We start from the raw sequence: 21732 nt of genomic DNA, 5'->3' as shown, positions 1-21732 counted from the left end.
AACAGTGGGCAAAGCAGCAGCAGAGGAGCAGGATATAGACAATAGGTGCAGGAGTAGGCTATTCAGGCCTTCGAGCCAGAACCACCATTCATTACAATCATGGCTGATCACCCACAATTAGTGTCCTGTTCCTGTCTTATCCCCATAACCCTTGATTCCACTATCTTTAAGAGCTCTATCCATCTCTTTCTTGAACATATCCAGAGAGTTGGCCTCTACTGCCTTCTGGGGCAGAGCATTCCATATATCCACCACTCTCTGGGTGAAGAAGTTTTTCCTCAACTCTGTTCTAAATGGCCTACCCCTTATTGTTAAACTGTGTCCTCTGGTTCTGGACTCACCCATCAGCGGAAACATGCTTCCTGCCTCCAGAGTGTCCAATCCTTTAATAATCTTATACATCTCAATCAGATCCCCTCTCATCCTTCTAAACTCAAGCGTATACAAGCCCAGTTGCTCCAATCTTTCAACATATGATAGTCCCGCCATTCCAGGAATTGACCTCATGAACCTACGCTGCACTCCCTCAATAGCCAGAATGTCCTTCCTCAAATTGGGAGACCAAAACTGCACACAATACTCCAGGTGTGGTCTCACCAGGGCCCTGTACAGCTGCAGAAGGACCTCGTTGCTCCTAAACACAGTTCCTCTTGTTATGAACGCCAGCATGCCATTAGCTTTCTTCACTGCCTGCTGTACCTGCATGCTTGCTTTCATTGACTGATGTACAAGAACACCTAGATCTCATTGTACTTCCCCTTTACCTAACTTGACTCCGTTTAGATAGTAATCTGCCTTCCTGTTCTTGCCACCAAAGTGTATAACCACACATTTATCCACATTAAACTGCATCTGCCATGGATGCGTTGACATTTCAGGACGGTACCCTTCTTCAGAAATGGGGAGGGAGGAAGGGAGCTCTCAAATAAACAGAGAGGAGGGGTCAGTCTGCAGAAGATAGGTGGGGATTGGTCAGTGAGGTGGGAGGAGTGGATAGATGGACAGGAACAAAAAAAAATGCTATTGGCAAAGCTCGGCAGGTCTGGCAGCATCTGTGAAGGAAATAAGAGTTAACAAAGGGTTACCAGACACAAAATGTTAACTCTGTTTTTTGCTTCACAGATGCTGGCAGACCTGCTGAGCTTTATCAGCAACTTTGTTTTTGTTATTGATTCCCAGCATCCACAGTTGTTTTGATTTTTAGAAGATGGACAGGTTGTGTCAGGTCAGGGAGGCAGGGATGAAAGGGAGGGTTGGTCATGGGATGAGACTGGGGTTGGGGGGGTGCGGGTAGGGAGATTTTGAAACTGGTAAAGTTCTGAGCTAGCTGGTCAAGTACACATTGATACCAGTGGGTTATAGGCTCCCAAGACAGAATATGAGGTGCTGCTCCTCCAGTTTTCTGGTGACGTCATTGTGACACTGGACATGGCCCAGGATAGATATGTCACCCGGGTCCATCTCTGATAGCTCTGTTTTCTTCCTGGACTTCTCTGTATCCATCTCTAGTGACTGCCTTGAAACCGATATCTATTTCCAGCCCACACACTCCCGCAGATACCAAGACCACTTTGTCGAGCACTTAAGCTCTACTCGTGACAAATGGCAACACCTTCCAGTCGCGAATCATTTCAACTCCCCCTCCCACTCCCTGGGTGATGTGTCCACCCTAGGCCTCCTCCAATGTCACAATGACGCCACCAGGAAACTGGAGGAGCAGAATCTCGCATTCTGCTTTGGGAGCCTGCAACCCATTGGCCTCAATGTGGACTTTACCAGTTTCAAAATCTCCCCACCACCTGGCCCATGACTAACCTTCCCTCGCTTCCTCGCCTCCTTGACCTGACACGACCTGCCCATCATCTTTCTCATTTATCTGCCCCTCCCACCTCACTGACCAATCCCCACCACTGCCTACCTGTACTTGCACATCACCATCCCACTGACCTTCTCCAGTCCCACTCTTCCTCTCTATTTCAGAGCTCCCTTTCCTCCTCCCCCATTTCTGAAGAAGGGTCCTGACCCAAAATGTCAACTTTCCTGCTCCTCTGCTTCCTGGCCCACTATTGTCCTCCAGCTCCGCATTGTGTTATCTCTTAATAAATAAATATAATGGTTTATCATTGTGGAAAGATGGTGGGAGGTTAGCAATATCACTGAACTTGGAATCTCACTAGTATTATAGAGATATATGAAGAGAAGGCCATTCAGCCTTCAAGCCTGCTTCACAACCCAATGAGATCATAGTTGATCTGTGGCCTATCTCCATATACTTCCCTTTGGCCCATATCCTATAATATCTTTGCTCAAGAATTTATTTATCTCAGATTTAAAATTAACAACTGATTGAGCATCCGTTGCTGATTGTGGAAGACAGTTTTAAACCTCTACTACTCTTTGTGTGTAGAAATGGCAATGTCACTGACTTGGAATTTCGTTGACATTGCACTGAGCTCAAATCCCATTGTGGATACCTAATCTGGAATATAAGATTATTCTCAGTAATGCAATTATATTGGTTAAACTATTGATAACCTGGTTCATTAATGTTATTATGAGAAGAATATCTGGCACTATAATTCATAGCTGCCTTTAGAAATTTTCCTGTTTATTTATTCCTTCACAGGATGTGGGTTATTGCTGTCTGGGCCAGCACTTGATGCCAGTCATACCTTGAGAAGGTGCTGGTTTACGGTCTTCTGGAACTACTGCAATCCTTTTGCTGTAGGTAGATCCACAATGCTGACTAAAGAGGAATGGCTCTGAAGAAGATTCATTAGCTCTGTTTCTGTCTTCACTGATTCTGCCAGACCAAAACTTTTCTGTTTTTATTTTTGATTCTCAGTATCTACAGTAATTTCCTTTTGACTTCAGAAATTGCCCAGCTGGTTGAAGGCCTTGTGAAAAAAATGCTTCTCACTGAAATAACTTAAAATGATCAGCGACTGAATTTCAGTTCTCTGTTATTCATTGGAAGCTTACAGTATTAATCAGATTATACAGTTAGTGAATTGCCGACTTTCTTTTGATCTCACAGGTTCTTAATTATGGTGGCATGATTTGACCTGGTATCTCTGGGTATAGCTTACCTTCTTTTTAATGAGAAATTAAAATAATTTTCCCAGTTGTAAGTTTCCAGTTATGTGGTAATCCAAGGTGATTGTATTTTTCTTGTGCCTTCATGGAATGCGAGTGTTGGTGACTAGGCCAATATTTGTTGCCTATCTCTAATTGGCCCTACTAAGTGGTAGTGGCGAGCTGCCTTCTCTATCCACTGCAGTTAACATGCTGGATGTACAGCTACAAGCTGTAAGAGAATTGCAGGGGATTGCTCAGCCACAGTGAAGGGTTAGTATGTTGTTGTTCCAGGTCAGAATGGTGTGTAGCTTTGAAAGGATCTTGTCAGTGTGATCTACCTCATTGTCCCTTGTAGCAGGTAGTTGTTGTGGCAATATAAGTATGTTCTGTCTGTTATTAATGTCACATTAGATTTTTAACTATGGTCAAGAGATTAAATTTTTAGTGTGTGGAAGTCCCATAATTGCTGGAGACATTTGCAAAAGTTGAAAATATAGACCATGAAGTCCTTGATTTGCCAAGCTTTGAGTATACATAGAAATGCAGGAGTAGGCCGTTTGACCCCTTGAGCTTCCTCTGCTGTTCAATATGATCATGGCTGATTACCTGATCATTGAGCTCATTACCTTAATTCCATCCTCCTCCCTCACTCCCCCCCCCCCCCCCCCCCCATAATCCCTTGATCACTTTAGCCACGAGAGCTATACCTACCTCCTTGAAAATGCATAATATTTTGGCCTCAACCTCTTTCTGCAGCAGTGAATTCCTCATGCTTGTAACTTTCTGGGTGAAGATTTTTCTTCTCCTCTCAGTCCTAAAAGGTTTACTCTTTACCTTTAACTGTGACCCCTGGTCTGGATTGTCCCCAGCCTTTTGACATCTAACATATCTAGTTCTGTTAGAATTTTTTATGTTTCTGTGAGATCCCTCCTCATTTTTTTTAAACTCTGGTAAATACAATCATAACAGATTTGCTGTCTCCTCATACATCAGTCCTGCCAGGAATCAATCTGGTAAACCTTTGGTACACTCCCTCTATAACAAGAACATCCTTCCTCCGATAAGGAGACCAAAAACTACACCCCTTCAGGAGTTGCCTCACCAGTGCCCTGAATAAGTGTACTCAAATGCTTTTGCTATGAAGGCCAACATACACTTTGCCTGCTGCACCTGCACACTTGCTTTCATTGGCCAGTGTATGAGAATACCCATCTCTCGTTGAACAATACACTGTCTCATTTTACAGCCAGTCAGATAATTATCTGCCTTCCAGTTTTTGCTACCGAAGTGGATAACATCCTGTTTATTCACGTCATGCATGCATTTGCCCACTCACTCAGACTGTCCAAATCACATTGCAGTATCTCCATATTCTCCTCACAGCTGGTTCATCAAGAGACGGATGTGGACTGTGAAGTATACAAAATTGTCTTCTTATAGGAGCAAATTACTGCAGAGGCTGGAATCGGTACTGAAAACAACAAATGCGGAAGAGTTGTTAGATGTGAAACGTTAGCTTGCGTTCTTTCCACGGATGCTGTCTGACTCGCTGTGATCTCCAGCATTTGTTTTGAAAACTGTCATCTTGCTTCTCCTAAGTGAAGACTGATATAGCCCAGGATCTCCTATTCCATTTTCCTCAAAGGGATGCCGGTCTTTAAAAAGAAACATTTTAAGCATATAATGGCTCTTGTAGTGCTTTGTTTATCTTGTATATCTTATGTGTAATTTTTGTTTTCTTAAGTTTTTTTTAGTAATTTTTAGTGTTTTTTTTTGGGTAACTTGTATATCCATGATGGTGGAATTTAAGATGACAGCTGAAAAGATCTTCAAAGACCTATTTGGAGTGATTAATTGACCACTCTCTGTTTGGCCGCATTTCCTTATCATTTGTTGGGTGTTTCCGTGTGTTCTTGTTTCATTTTGTTGTAATCACCATTTCTCTTATTCCTTCACTCCACTAGTCACAACATGAATTTAAGTGCTTTACCCAGATGCCAATGTAGCCCATTGTATATATTTTACCCATATTAAGTTTAGAATAAAGTTAAAAATCAATCAGGTTTCTTATTGAAGTTCTTGCTGGGTTGGGGATTGGGCAGGGGAGGGCATCTGGCAGGGGAAGGAAGAAGGATAAAGTTTCATATGTTCAAGATGGTTTTCATTTGGTGTCCTGGTGCACAGCATGCACGCACGTCACTAACATACGGGCGTCACTGGAACCAGACACAGATATATTCAGGAAACATTCAGAATTCAGAGGCTATTCGAGAACAACTGAAGCAGTTTTTTTTTTTACGTCTCGCAGTTGGGTGTACAGAAGAGTTAGCTCAAAAAAAAATGTGAAGCTGAGATAATACAGCGTGGAGCTGGAGGAAACAGCAGGCCGGGCAGCATCAGAAGAGCAGGAAAGCTGACCTTCCAGGTTGGGAGCCTTCTTCAGAAAATGGATGAAAAATTGAGTAGACTCACTCACTCACTCACTCAACCCCCCTGCCAGGCAGCAGGCTGTAATACCTCCATTGGACTCCAAACAAAACATAACTTCTGACGGCCATAAATGCAGGCAAGGGATTTCCAGTAAATGAGTCCAAGCTTGTGACTTCCAAACGTGTTTTTTAAGCGAAAAATATCCTAATGACATTTTAAACAAATTTCAGAATTCACTGCTTACTTTTCAAATGAACCAGTATCCGTAATCCTTTCAACACATTCCCAGAAAAACAATCTTTATTTTTCATTCACAATCCACAATCTGTTTTAACGTTTATTTACTGTCTATTTTGTGAATAATATTTTATCTGATAAGAATAGGCCATTCAGGCCACATATGCGGCATCTGATTATTGAAGTTGAAGCCTGCATACAGTACCAATTTTATTCAAGCATCACCTTTAATTCCTAGGCATTTTCCGAGTCTTACTTTGCAGACAAACAATGAGTATCCTTTCAATGAGAGTAATGTCGGGGAGATTAGCTATTTAGTTGTTTATTTATTTATAGATATTAGCCAAAATAATAGACAATAGACAATAGGTGCTGGAGTAGGCCATTCAGCCCTTCGAGCCAGCACCACCATTCATTATGATCATGGCTGATCATCCACAATCAGTATCCTGTTCCTGCCTTATCCCCATAACCCTTGATTCCACTATCTTTAAGAGCTCTGTCCATCTCTTTCTTGAAAGTATCCAGAGAGTTGGCCTCCACTGCCTTCTGGGGCAGAGCATCCCATATATCCACCACTCTCTGGGTGAAGAAGGTTTTCCTCAACTCTGTTCTAAATGGCCTACCCCTTATTGTTAAACTGTGTCCTCTGGTTCAAGACACACCCATCAGCGGAAACATGCTTCCTGTCTCCACAGTGTCCAATCCCTTAATAATCTTATACATCTCAATCAGATCCCCTCTCATCCTTCTAAACTCGAGTATACAAGCCCAGTTGCTCCAATCTTTCAACATATGATAGTCCCGCCATTCCAGGAATTGACCTCATGAACCTATGCTGTACTCCCTCAATAGCAAGAATGTCCTTCCTCAAATTGGGAGACCAAAACTGCACACAATATTCCAGGTGTGGTCTCACCAGGGCCCTGTACAGCTGCAGAAGGACCTCTTTGCTCCTATACTCAATTCCTCTTGTTATGAAGGCCAGCATGCCATTAGCTTTCTTCACTACCTGCTGTACCTGCATGCTTGCTTTCATTGACTGATGTACAAGAACATCTAGATCTCGTTGTGCTTCCCCTTTACCTAACTTGACTCCATTGAGATAGTAATGAACAAATGGTGTGAAAATAGAGCTCATTATACCAGTGTGATAGAGACAAATTGTATAGATGCACTTAAGTGGAAGCTAGATAGCTATGTGAGAATCAGAACAGAAGGATATGTTGATACAACAAGTTGTAGAGCTGGAGGAGGCCAAGCAGCATCATAGGAGCAGGAAAACTGACCTTTCGGGCCTAGACCTTCTTCAGAAATGGGGGAGGGTATGGGGGTTCTGAAATAAATAGGGAGAGGGGGTGGGCAGAGACGGAGGCAGATAGAAGATGGATAGAGGAGAAGATGGGTGGAGAGGAGACAGTCAAGTCAAAGAGGTGAGGATGGAGCCAGTAAAGGTGAGTGTAGGTGGGGAGGCAGGGAGGACATAGGGCAGTCCAGGGAGGACGGATATGTCAAGTGGGTGGGATGACGTTAGTAGGTAGGAAATGGGGGTGCGGCTTGAGGTGGGAGGAGGTGATAGGTGAGAGGAAGAACAGGTTAGAGAGGCAGGGACAAGCTGGGCTGGTTTTGGGATGTGGTAGGGGGAGAGGAAATTTTGAAGCTTGTGAAATCCACATTGATACCATTGGGCTGCAGGGTTCCCAAGCAGAATATGAGTTGCTGTTCCTGCATCGGTGTGGCACTACAGGAGGCCCACAATGGACATGTCGTCTGAGGAATGGGAGGTGGAGTTGAAATGGTTCGCGACTGGGAGGTGCAGTTGTTTATTGCAAACAGAGCGTAGGTGTTCTGCAAAGCGGCCCCAAGCCTCTGCTTGGTTTCCCGATGTAGAGGAAGCCACAGTGGATGCAGTATACCACGTTAGCAGATGTGCAGATGAACATGCGCTTGATAGGAAAGTCTTTCTAGGGCCTGGGACGAGGTCGAGGGAGAAGGTGTCTGGGCAGGTGTAGCACTTCCTGCGGTTGCAGGAAAAAGTGTCAGGTGTGGTGGGGCTGAAGAGTGTGGAGCAGACCAGGGAGTCACGGAGAGAGTGGTTCTCCGGAAAGCAGACAAGGGTGGGGAGGGAAAAATGTCTTTGGTGGTGGGGTCAGATTGCAGATGGTGGAAGTGTCGGAGGATGATGCATTGGATCCGGAAGTTGGTGGGGTGGTACGTGAGGATGAGGGGGATTCTTTTTTGGTTGTTATTGTGGGGATGGGTGTGAGGGATGAGTTGCGGGCAATGCGGGAGACACAATCGAGGGCGTTCTTGACCACTGCTGGGGGTGAGGGGGGCGCGAGGGGGGATGTTGCGGTCTTTGAAAAACAAGGACATCTGAGATGTACGGGAGTGGAATGCCTCATCCTGGGAGCAGATGCAGCGGAGGCGAAGGAATTGGGAATAGGGGATGGCATTTTTGCGGGAAGGTGGGTACCTACGCTCGGTTCGCAATAAACAACTGCACCTCCCAGTCGTGAACCATTTCAACTCCTCCTCCCATTCCTCAGACAACATGTCCATCCTGGGCCTCCTACAGTGCCACGACGATGCCACCCGAAGGTTGCAGGAACAGCAACTTATATTCTGCTTGGGAACCCTGCAGCCCAATGGTATCAATGTGGATTTCACAAGCTTCAAAATTTCCCCTCCCCCTACCGCATCCCAAAACCAACCCAGCTCATCCCCGCCTCCCTAACCTGTTCTTGCTCTCACCTATCCCCTCCTCCCATCTCAAGCCGCACTCCCATTTCCTACCTACTAATCTCATCCCGCCCACTTGACCTATCCGTCCTCCCTGGACTGACCTATCTCCTCCCTACCTCCCCACCAACACGTACCTTTACTGTCTCTATCCCCACCTCTTTGACTTGTCTGTCTACTTTCCACCTATCTTCTCCTCTTATGCATCTTCTATCCGCCTCCCCCCCTCCCTATTTATTTCAGAACCCCCTTCCCCTCCCCCATTTCTGATGAAGGGTCTGGGCTCGAAACGTCAGCTTTCCTGCTCCTATGATACTGCTTTGCCTGCTTTGTTCATCCAGCTCTACACCTTGGTATCTCGGAGTCTCCAGCATCTGCAGTTCCTATTAACCCAGGATATGTTGATAGTTTGCTGTTACATAAACAGAATCAGAGGAGGCACATGTGGACTCGGTCACCTATCCCTGTGATGTGTATGCTAAGCAATTATAATGTTAATGTGTACTCTGTCCATCACAAGTCACAACCCTCTCAGATTTTGTGTAATATTTCTATCTAAATTATGTGGTCTAAGGAGTTCCCAATTCCATGGAGGTAGCAGCAGATTGAGGGTTTTCCATCTAGGCTGTATTTGTGACTAAATCAGAGGACAGTTTCTCTTTCATACAGTGAATATCTGCTGTCAGTAGCATGTAACTTGCATGACGGCTATCACATAGCCATTCTTGACTTTAGTCTAGATTTTCAAAATGTCTAGTTCAAATCACCAGCTCAAAACAGTTGCAATCATGTCAACCCCTGGCCTGGTCAATCAAAACTTCCACTTCCCATTTATATTGAAAGAGAGACTCTGGAATATATTGCAATCTTCCCAAACCTTGCTCGCTACCTCGCTGAAAATTATTGAAGGGATCCAACACTGGATCATCTGCATGAATTCAGCCTTTTACAAACTGTGACACTGAGCATTTGCAGTGAAATCCACTCTGGGTCAACAAGACCCCAGGTGACCACCCCAACAGTACTCCTTTACTGCAGTGAGACTTGGACTAACAGTTACACGTGAGAGCCCTAAAGAGCTTAGACAGGCATTGCGTCCACTGTGTTCTCTGGGTTCATTGGGAGAGTCAGCTGTACAAATGTTCAAAGAAAATTGGCTGCGATAAAGACCATGTTTGGACAGTTGAAATGTTTCTCCCCTACTACATCTCAACTCTTAAAAGTTCAGTGTTCTGGGGAGGTCAATGAAAATGCTAACGTTACTTTAAAGCCTTCCTTGAAGAATGGCTACATTGATATTAGTGATTGGGAAGAGTTATTTACCAGCTGTTCAAAATGGCGACAACTTGTTCATCAAACCACATTGTACTTTGAGCCTAAATCCCTTAATGATGAAATAGTGCAATGGCAGAGATGAAAAGAAAATGAGACAAATCCTGCACCCTGGATCCCAATACCTCATGGACATCTTGACCCTTTTGTATCCAAGACATCTGTGGCTCTGGAATTGATCTGTTTTGTCTTATGAAGGTGCGTAACTGAAACCTCCACCCCGAATATATGTTATTCTTGAACCGAGGGCCAGCCGATATTTTTGACACTTAAAAAGTCAGCATAGAAGACAGGGAGCTACAAATGGGAGGGTGAGAAATGGCGCATGACCTGATCAAGACCAAAGTGAAAGGGAAAATATTTTTTAAAAATGGCCTTTCCAGTTTGTAAAGAATCAAGAAAACATGCCTGCGGTATAGGAACCAAAAGCTTTAGGCTGGTTGAAAGTTTTTGAAGGTTTATCAAGGGACACATACACTCCACTGCAGCCATTGAGTTTGGATGCTATGTAAAGCTTAATCTCAGTTAGAAGTTTGCGAGGGAACAGAAATTTGAAGATTGGTAGCTGTGAAACTAATGGAAAAATGCACAATAGCCCACACTGAGTCTTGTGGTGGCGAAAGTAGCCAACAGGTTTGCTTAGAGATATTGAAAAGTAACTGGAACAGAACAGAAGGGAATGATGTATCCACAGTGGAGAGATGGTATATTAAAGTATCTAGAACTGAGGGGAATTAAAATTAATATAGCTTACACATTCACAGAGGTCTGTGAATGTTTCCTAGAGAAGTAATTAACTTCCAAGATGATGTATAATAAAAGAGAATTCTCTGGGGAAGTAAGAAGGCAATCTAGTGGTTGAGCATATGTAGATGTAAACTGGATTATTTATTTAACTTTACTGTACTTCTTTTATTTAACTTGTTCTATTTCCAATAAAGTTTGTGTTTTATTTAAATATGTGAACTTTTGTGGCTAAAATGAGGCATTTGAATTTCTCTTCTAAGGTAAATTTAATTGTATATAAACTGGATTGGAACAAAGTGTTGAAAAAGCAACCATTTCAGCACATTATAATTCTCCCATGAGTTAGTCATAGAGGTGGTGTCAATATTTAGATTCAAGCTAACCACAGCTTGCATTTATTGCATGCCTTTTAATGTGGCAAAATGTTTGAGAGAAGGAACATCCATGAAGGGTTCCATTAATTGGAATATGTCAGTACAAATCCCACAGACACTGGAAACTTCTGAAAGGAAATTCAGATTTCCAGTTAATAGCTAAAAGCAAAATAAAGCAAAGTTTCTGTGTTAAGACACTTCTGATAACAGAAGATAAAAAGCACTCCAGCTAATATAATGTTTGCATGCAGTTTCTAGTTTAAGTCATACAATGGAATACCCCCTTTTTATATTTGCCACACCAAGAAAACAAACTTCACAGGTAAATGGTATACTGCCCCTTTAAGTTCTAGAAGTGAAGTTCTAAATTGGAAGAAGGCCAATTTTGATAGTATTAGACAAGAACTTTCAAAAGTTGATTGGGGGCAGATATTTGCAGGTGAAGAGATGGTTGGAAAATGGGAAGCTTTCAAAAATGAGATAACAAGAGTCCAGAGATAATGGGAACTGCAGATGCTGGAGAATCCAAGATAACAAAGTGTGAAGCTGGATGAACACAGCAGGCCAAGCAGCATCTCAGGAGCCCAAAAGCTGCCGTTTCGGGCCTAGGGTCTAGGTCGTTTGTCAACAAGAGTCCAGAGACAGTTTGTTACTGTTAGGATGAAGGGCAAGGCTTCTATGTGTAGGAAATGCTGGACAACCAGAGAAATTGAGGTTTTGGCCAAGAACAAGAAGGAACCATATGTCAGGTTAGACAGCAGAGATTGTGTGAATCCTAAAACAGTATAAAGGCAATAGGAGTATACTTAGGAGGGAAATCAGGGGGTATAAAGGGGGCATGTGGTAGCTTTGGCAAATAGGATTAAGGAGAATCCAAAAGGGTTCTCCAAATACATTAAGGTCAAAATAGTAATTACGGAGAGAATGGGATCTCTTAAAGATCAACAAGGCCGCCTATGTGTAGAACGGCAGGAAATGGGGAGATACTAAACAAGTATTTTGCATCAGTGTTTACTGTGGAGAAGAATGTGGAAGCTAGTGAACTTTGGGAAATAAATAGTGATATCTTGAGAAGTGGTCATATTACAGAAGAGGAGGTGCTGAACGCCTTAACCTGCAAAAAGGTGGATAAATCACTAGAACCTGATCAGGTTTACCCTAGAACTTTGTGGGAAACGAGAGAAGAGATTGCTGGGCCCCGTGCTGAAATATTTGTATTGTTGATAGACACAGGTGATGTGCAAGAAGACTGTAGGTTGGCTAACATGGTGCCACTATTTAAGAAAGGTGGTCACGTAAAACCAGTGAACCATGAACTGGTGAGCATGACATCAGTGGTGGGCAAGTTATTAGAGGGATTCCTCTTTTCTCTCTATTCATTTGTGGGATGTGGGTGTCGCTGGCTGACCAGCATTTCTTGCCCATCCCTGGTTGCCCTTGAGAAGGTGGTGGTGAGCTACCTTTTAGAACTACTGCAGTCCTTCTGCTGTAGGCACAATCCTGAGGGACAGGAATTACGTGTATTTGGAAAGGCAAGAACAGAGTAGGAATAGTCAACAAGGCTTTGTGTGTGAAAAATCATGTCTCACAAACTTGATTGGGTTTTTTTTTGAAGAAGTGATGAAGAAGATTGATGAAGGCAGAGTGGTGGACGTGAGGTGTTTGACAAGGCTTTGCATGATGGACTGGATAATGAGGCTAGATCACATGCAAAACAGGGAGAACTAGCCATTTGGATATGGAATTGGCTTGAAGGTAGGAAACAGAGTGTGGTGGTGGAGGGTTGCTTTTAAGACTTGGAGGAAGGATTGGTGCTGGATCCGCTGCTTTTTGTATCGTTTGGTTGTGTTAGTAAGTTTGCAGATGACGCAAAATTGGTGGTGTAGTGAAGAAAGTTACCTCAGAGTAGAAAGGGACCATGATCAGATGGGTCAAGGAATGGCAGTTAAAAGTCAACCAGATTGCAGTGGGTCTGGAGTCACATGTAGGCCAGACCAGGTAAGGAAGGCAGATTTCCTTTCCCCAAGGACATTTGTTAAATAGATGAGATTTTCCTGCTAATAATCAGCAGTGGTTTCACGGTCATCATTAAATTCTTATTTCCTGGTTATTTTTGAATTCGGATTCCATCATCTGCCATGGTAGGATCTGAACCCAGGTGGATTTTGAGATGCCAGAAACATTCTGGCATCTCTGGATTAATAGCTTAGCAGTTATACCACCAGGCTATCGCCTATAGTTTATTTTATGTAGAATGTGAGTCTTTGTAGTACTATCTAGGGTTATCTAAATTTTTAACATTTGTGACTTTTGTACACTTCAGGAGACAATTACATGGTCAAAAAGCTGCTTGATGAGAAATTCAGTGAGCTGAATATAAATTGTGTGGATGTTCTGGGGAGGAATGCAGTTACCATTGCCATTGAAAATGAAAATCTGGATATCTTGCAGCTTCTCTTGGATCGTGGCTGCCAGGTACTAATATGTATTGTTGCTAAACATGTTTCTACAGTGATTGATTTAAATAAAAGTTTTAAAAAGTTGAGTAACTTCTTTTCCGTTCACTCTAGACTACAGATGCTCTACTTGTGGCGATTAGCTCTGAAGTTGTTGGTGCTGTTGATATTCTTCTCAATTTTCGTCCCCGACGTTCATCCAAGCCAACCATAGCAGTTAGTGAATTCTGATTACTTACATGTGTTTTGAAATTTCCATTGCAAGTTTTGCAAACTGATTTGTCCCTTCCCCTGCTCGCAGGTGGCCAAGTGATATTTCTTATCACCCCACAGGAATTACTGTTGATACATATTATTTATAGTTTATGAGAATGACATTGATGAGATGATTGAGTGCATTCCAGCCAATATCATTCCTCTGACAAACAGTTTGTCCCAAGATATTCCTGACCTCTATATAAAATTGTTAGACAACCCGACCCAATTCAGCAACAATCCTGTTATTGTCTAAGGGCTGAATCATTTAAGACTGAACTAAGGAGAAATTTCTTCACTCAGTGGGCCCATTTCTGTTGAAGGGTCCCAACCCGAAACATCAACTTTCCTGTTCCTCTGAAGCTGCCTGACCTACTGTGTATCTTCAGCTCCACACTGCGTTTACCCTTCACTCAGTGGACTGTGAGGCTTTGGAACTCATTACCTCAGAGAGTTGGAGATGCTGGGTTGTTGAATATATACAAGACTGAGATTGATCAATATTGGGGAACTAAGAGAATTAAGGAATGGGGAAGGTATGGGAATATGTGTAGAAGACCTGTGGAACAGGTTTGAGGGATCTTGTAGCTTACCACTGCTCTGGACAATCCATGTAGAAGCCCCACATAATGTGACAGCCATGGGCCAGAAATAAAAAGGAAAGCCCTTGTTGTAACCTGTTGCTTTACTGTACTGAGCGTGTGAATAATTATTACCAAGTAATGTAACTTTAATGGACCCTTTCTTCCACCCTTGTTGTTAGACTCTCACACCTGATAATTTAAATATACTGTGTAATATGAGAAAGTGAACCAGCTAAATATTCATGACTAGGATATTTTCCAGTTGACTGAACTTTGAATGGCAGTCTGCTGCATCTTACCATGAAGGACTCTCAATTTCAACCTCTCCCCTAGCCAGATTTGTGGTAACCCTTAGACTAAACCACCACCAGTTGTTTCTCTCTAATTAAGTCACCAGCCCTATGGTCCTGTAATGAGATTTTTACGTTTTACTGTAAGAACATAAGAGATAGGAGTGGAAGTAAGGCCATTCGGCCCAACGTGTCCACTCCATCATTTAATCATGGCTGATGGGCAATTCATCTCCACTTACCCGCACTCTTCCCATAGCCCTTATTCCTTGCGAGATCAAGAATTTATCACTCTCTGCCTTGAAGACATTTAACGTCCTGGCCTTCACTGCACTCTGTGACAATGAATTCCACAGGCCCACCACTTTCTGGCTGAAGAAATGTCTCCTCATTTCTGTTCTAAATCTGACCCACTCTAATTCTAAGGCTGTGCCCATGGGTCCTAGTCTCCCCGCCTAACGGAAACAACTTCCCAGCATCCACCCGTTCTAAGCCATGCACTATCTTGTAAGTTTCTATTGGATCTCCCCTCAACCTTCCAAACTCTAATGAATACAATCCCAGGATCCTCAGCCGTTCATCGCATGTTAGGCCTACAATTCCAGGGATTATCCGTGTGAATCTCCACTGGACATGCTCCAGCGCCAGTGTGTCCTTCCTGAGGTGTGGGACCCAAAATTGGACACAGTATTCTAAATGGGGCCTAACTAGAGCTTTATAAATGTCTCAGAAGCACACCGCCGCTTTTATCTTCCAACCCTCTTGAGATAAATGACAACATTGCATTCGCTTTCTTAATCACGGACTCAATCTGCAAGTTAACCTTTAGAGAATCCTGGACTGGTACTCCCAGATCCTTTTGTACTTCAGCTTCATGAATTTTCTCACTGATTAGAAAATAGTCCATGCCTGTATTCTTTTTTCCAAAGTGCAAGACCTCGCATTTGCTCACATTGAATTTCATCAGCCATTTCCTGGACCACTTTCCTAAACTGTCTAAATCTTACTGCAGCTTCCCCACCTCCTCAATACTGCCTGCCAGTCCACCTATCTTTGTATCATCGGCAAACCTTGCCAGAATGCCCCCAGTCCCTTCATCCAGATCATTGATATATAAGGTGAACAGCTGTGGCCCCAACACTGAACCCTGCGGGACACCACTCGTCACCGGTTGCCATTCTGAAAAAGAGCCTTTTATCCCAACTCTCTGCCTTCTGTCAGCAGCCAATCCTCAATCCAAGCCAGTAGCTCACCTCGAACACCATGGGCCCTCACCTTGCTCAACAGCCTCCCGTGAGGCACCGTATCAAAGGCCTTTTGGAAGTCTAGATAGATAACATCCACTGGATTTCCCTGGCCTAACTTACGTGTTATGTCTTCAAAGAATTCTAACAGGTTTGTCAGGCATGAACTCCCCTTACTAAATCCATGCTGACTTGTTCTAATCTGACCCTGCACTTCCAAGAATTTAGAAATCTCATCCTTAACAATGGATTCTAGAATTTTACCAACAACCAAGGTTAGGCTAATTAGCCTATAATTTTCCATCTTTTGTCTTGATCCTTTCTTAAACAAGGGGGTTACAACAGCAATTTTCCAATCATTTGGGACTTTCCCAGACTCCAGTGACTTTTGAAAGATCACAACCAACACCTCCACTATTTTCTCAGCCACCCCCGTCAACTCTAAGATGTAGCCCATCGGGGCCAGGAGATTGATCAATTATTAGACCTCTTAGCTTTTCTCTTACGTTTTCTTTTGTATTGCCTACCATAATCAACTCTCCTGAAGTGTTGAGATATTTCTCATGTCTTCCACTGTGAAGACTGACGCAAAGTACTTATTAAGTTCTTCAGCTATTTCCTTATCTCCCATCACTAGCCTTCCAGCATCAATTTGGAGTGGCCCAATGTCTACTTTTGCCTCTCATTTTTTCTTATGTTTTGAAAGAAACTAATATTACTGGCTAGCCTACCTTCATATTTGATCCTCTCCTTCCTTATTTCTCTCTTTGTTATCCTCTGTTTCTGATTTCTCAGTGCTCTTGTAGACTAGTAGCCAAGATTACACACACACATTGAATTTTTCGTCGCAGGTGTTTTGTGGAAGAATGAAGCAGAAAGGAAACAGCACTTCAGGAGTTTGAATTCTAGTTCACCATCTAATTTTTAAGGTCCTTAGTGGCACTTTGAATAACAATGTAGGTACTCATAGTCATAGAGTTATACAGCGTGGAAACAGACCCTTCGGTCCAACTCGATGGGCAGAGGTTGCCTTTTTATCCTCTTGATTGAGGGTGCCGTATCGTTTGGGAGAGCAGACTGTGGTGAACTGTTTTTAAAGTTAAAGGTTTTCCTACGCTTGTTGGTGCTAAATCAAAGGTGTACAGTGTTATAGAAAAGTAAGTTTTTCTTATAAAAGACATCACTTGTCAAAAGAAATGGCACTTGCCAGGTTTTGAAACTGGCTTCAAACTAAAAAGGGAAACCTTCATCTCTGCCTTAGGCTACGCTACAGAGAAATAAATACTAATAAAACACTTGCAATTAAATTAACAAATAGCAAAAAGTATCTGAAATGGCAGTTTTTTTTAAACATCACTTTCTTGTGGATCACAACGTAAATAAAAGTGAGGTGGAATTCATGGAAAAATCTGACTTATTTAATTTGGCTCCAGTTCCAGATGTTTACAGAAGAATCAATGTCGATTTTGTGTAACACAAGCAAGTACAGACCGTTGATTGATCCTTTCCTTTGGATTGAACAGCAACACTATACAGTTAGTACAACAAATACTATCTCTAGCACTTGAACCCTTACTCTGCTGAATAAACAGGGTCTTGGACAGTTACATAACAAGTACTGTTTCTGCCACTTGCAGTACTAACTAAACAGAAATCCTGTACAATTAATTACACCATTAAACCTACATTGGTGTTTTTCCAAAACAACTGGCTCCATTGCTGGTGCAGCCATTTTTTTCTCAATAAACAGGGGCTCCACAGTTCCAAGTAGTGTCAGTTTTTTGTAGTAGCTGTATCCCAATGAATTCCTTCACAAGGAATTAAGGATTATGGGGAGAGTGCAGGGAAGTGGAGTTGAACTGCCCATCAGCCATGACTGAATGGCGGAGTGGACTCACTGGGCCAAATGGCCTTACTTCCACTCCTATGTCTTATGGTCTTATTAGTAGGGACTGGGAAGGTGGTTGGGCTCAGTTCACTGAATGGCTGATTTGCAATGCAAGATGATGCCAGTAACGTAAGTTTAAATCTTGTAGCAGTTCTCCTTGCCTGAGGCGTGGTGACCTTCAAGTTAAAATGAGCATCAGTTGTCTCTCTGTGTTGAATCAAAGAGGTATGGTCCTCTGGAGCTATGATAACTGTGTTGAGAAACATTTCAGCCAAGATCAAATGGCAGAGAGAACTCAATCAGCCAAATGGCCTGATTCTGTTCCTATTAGCTTATAGACTTTCACCTTAAAGTAACAACTTCAAAAAGGTGCTCAAATGATTGTCCACTTGTACTGAAGGTCTTTGGGTGCAATAGGTAGCGTCCCTGGCTCCCAGGAATGGAGACTGGATGGTCAAGCAAGGCACATTCATAGTAATGCTAAACAGGTTGAGTATCAATCTGCACGTCCTTTCAACATACACCAGTGGCAGGCGGGTAAGAGCAGGAAAGATTATTCGCGATCACCTGTGTGATTGAAAGAAGACTGGTGCCATCAATATTCAGAGTGCTGGACTATAGCATGCTTATAAAAGTGCATGTTGCCACAGCAAATGCTTGGGGTGGGTCTTTTGGAGATTGCTGGACGGATATTTAGGACCAGATTGGTGCCAACAGAGTGCGGATTAAAACAAAAATAGATATTGCTGGAAAAACTCAGAAGGTCTGGCAGCATTTGTGGAGCAAAATCAGTTCTGAGGAAGGGTAGCCCGACCTAAAACCTGACAGACCTGCCAGACCTGCTGAGCTTTTCCAGCAATTTCTACTTTTGTTTCAGATTAACAGCATCCACAGTTCTTTTGGTTTTTATTTAGCATGGGGATTGGTCCTTGTTGCAGTTTGAATGGATTTTGAATATGCCTCCTTGTCTTGTGTGTGGTGCAGAACATTGGATGTGCCTTTGGGGAGGGAAGATGAAAATCTTGTACTGGTAGGTTCCGTGAAACCTCATCAAGAATAGTGCCTTCTCTTCATTACTAACTGTCCTTTGTGCTTTTTTAACCAATTTCCCTGTAAAACTGTGAGACTTCCTGCACATTTTCAAGAAAAGAAACTTTATAAATATGAACAGTTATGACTTAAAATATGCATTGGCTATAATTTCAATCTGTGACTTAATACCGATGGTTTTGTATGCTATGTTTGACCATTTAAACATGATTTATTAAGCTTGACATTATCTTAATTTTAATGTGGATTGGAAGAACCCTGCCATAAACTGCCTTGTGTCTGCTTCTGCAGCACTATCATAGGTTAAATTGTATGAGAACTAAGAGTAGGAGTAGATCACTTAGCCCATCAAGCTTTTTTTACCGTTTATAACAGTCATAGCAGATCTCATCTTGCCTGTAACTCCCCATAACCCTTTAACCCATTGTTAATTAAAATATGTCTGTCTCCTCCTTCAGTATGCTGTCATCCACTATGGTGTTGGGTTATGAATTCACAGATCCTTTGGGAGAAATAATTCCTCCTAATCACTATTTTAAATCTGCCCACATCACTTTAGCCTAAAACTATGACCTTTCTTTCTAGATTGCCCAATCAGAGAAAACATCCACTCTGTGTCTACTTTATCAGTCCCCATTAGCAACTTGTGTACCTCATTTGGTTATTAAAAATCAAATTTTCTTTAAAATCATATCACTGTGGGTGACATATCTATCCTAAAGTAAAATGTAGTTGAAACTATGTGCACATGTATGCCTGAGAAAAGACTAAAGGATTACACTTGCCAAGAAACTTAACATCTCTCATTTCAAGCCTTCATAATGAAAATGGTCGGACATCATAAATTTCATATAAAGATTTATTTTGTGCCCTGCGCTGGGAGCTTGGTCCCTGAAAGTGGCTACACAAGTGGATAAGGTGGTAAAGAAAGCATACGGCATGCTTGCCTTTAGCAGTCGGGGCATTGACTATAAAAGATGGAAAATCATGTTGCAGTTGTATAAGACATTAGTAAGGCTACATTTGGAATATTGTGCTGAAAACAACAAATGCTGGAGAGCGCAGGGGGTCAGAAGGTATCCATGGAAAGAGATCAAGCTAACATTTCGAGTCTAGATGACTCTTCATCAGAGCTGGAGTATTGGGTACATTTCTGGACACCACACTACAGGAAGGATGTGGAGGCTCTGGAGAAGGTGCAAAAGAGGTTTACCAACATGTTGCATGGATTGGAGTATATTAGCTATAAGGAGAGGTTGGGAAAACTGGGATTGTACTTGCTAGAGCATGGGAAGCCATGCAGCGACCTTGTGGAAATGGAAAATTATGAGATTGGTCGGAGGTCAAAAACAACGGAGCATAGGTTTAACCTGAAAGGAGGAATGTTTAAAGATGTCCGAGGAAAATATTTTACACAGAGGTGGTAGTTGCCTGGAACATGTTGCCAGGGGAGGTGGTAGAAGCAGGTATGTAAGCATCGTTTAAGAGGTGTTAAGACAGACATACGAACAGGCAGGGAATAGAGGAATAGGCACCATGTGTAGACAGACAGAATTAGTTTAGAATGCCCTAGTGGTTGGCACAAACATGGTAGGCTGAAGGGCCTGTAATGTTCTACATTCCATGTTCATGTCATGTTGAGTCCAATGCATTTGTTTATCCAGGAGACCTATCTATTGGGCCCAGTGGATTTGCATGAAGGTTCTGTTTTCGAATAAAGGCCCATCTAGCTGCAAAATGCTGCCCCCTAAATGCTGGATTCTCATTTTTCCAAAATGAGTTATGACATCAACATAATTGTTAATCACTGCCATTTGCAAAAAGAATTTAAAAAATAAAACTTTCATTAATGAGAGATATTTTAATAAGTAATTAAAGAAGGCTAAAATCTTCTGATTGCATGTTTCACACTTAAACAATATGATTGTCGCAAACTCGTCTTCTCGTTCATTTTGCTTCTCAAGACTACCATTAATAGAGATAGAAAATAGTGCTTGCAAATAAATTGGAGATTTCTTGATGAACTGTGACAAAACTGAAAAATGTATTTGTTTAAACATAACTTTTTTCTTAAAGAATTGACTTATCTTTAGATTATTATTAAATGCACAATCACAAATTTTGCAACTTTTTCAAGCACTTTGTTCAGCAACATTTGTGATTAAAACAGATAAAAATGTTTGACATTCAGCACTTTTCCCTCCATTTAAAAGGAGTTATTGTTTTGTCCTGTTATATGTCCCACTCTTCCAAAATGCAGTGTTCTAAATCTTGTTCTGTTGAGATGTTAATCAAGGCTTCTCACCTGTTCTTGCTACGTTTCAGACAATTCAGTTTATCTCAAAATTCACTAAAAATAATAGCTCCTAGACTCTTGTTACAATGATGTACTTCATTAATCTTGCTCCATCTTTTTGTTGGAACTTATCCAAATAGAAATTAATGCAGAGAATTCAGAATCCCGAATATTCCACGACAATGGATGTGGCTCCTGTTATCCTTGCTGCTCATCGCAATAACTATGAGATCCTGACTATGCTACTCAAGCAGGACCTGTCATTGCCAAGACCACATGCAGTAGGATGTGAATGCACACTGTGTAATGCAAAGAACAAAAAGGATAGCCTACGCCATTCTAGGTTAGTAAAACACATTAAGATATAACAAGTGTGTTTATATTTCTAATTGTTACAATTGTATTAGATACATACTTTAAATTTCATATTATGTGTATGCAGAAATATTTTGGCTAAGTTAAAAGTAATCTGGAATTTGCACTTCCTGAGTGAGTGGAAGGAGCAGAATCAGTAATCACTTCAAAAAATCATTGGATAAATACTTGTAGAATAAAAGGAGATGAGGACCTATGGAGAAGGAGCAGGCAATTTCCTAAGGCTTCTTGACAGCACCTCACAAACACGACGACAGGTGAATGGGAACAGATCATCTTCAAGTTTCTTTCCAAGTTACACACCCTCCTGATGTGCAGGTACAGAGTAATAGAAATGTGCAGCGTGAAAACAGA

General features: G+C 42.1%; 1 protein-coding gene across 7 annotated transcripts in view; it reads left to right on the top strand.

The window, feature by feature from the left end:
* Positions 1-21732, top strand: part of trpc1 (transient receptor potential cation channel, subfamily C, member 1) — a 110733-nt gene that overhangs the window by 5352 nt on the left and 83649 nt on the right. For 5 of the 7 annotated variants that reach the window (XM_048542098.2, XM_048542101.2, XM_048542097.2 and 2 more), the window contains exons 2-5: positions 13264-13415; positions 13511-13612; positions 17203-17304; positions 21144-21346. In XM_048542098.2, coding sequence (XP_048398055.1) covers positions 13264-13415; positions 13511-13612; positions 17203-17304; positions 21144-21346 — 559 coding nt within the window. The remainder of the gene's footprint in view (positions 1-13263; positions 13416-13510; positions 13613-17202; positions 17305-21143; positions 21347-21732) is intronic. The other 2 variants (XM_048542100.2, XM_048542102.2) reach the window with 1 other exon arrangement.

Source organism: Stegostoma tigrinum, chromosome 14, assembly GCF_030684315.1.
Source record: "Stegostoma tigrinum isolate sSteTig4 chromosome 14, sSteTig4.hap1, whole genome shotgun sequence".
Classification (NCBI taxonomy): Eukaryota; Metazoa; Chordata; class Chondrichthyes; order Orectolobiformes; family Stegostomatidae; genus Stegostoma; species Stegostoma tigrinum.
This window is presented reverse-complemented; position numbering and strand designations above follow the sequence as displayed.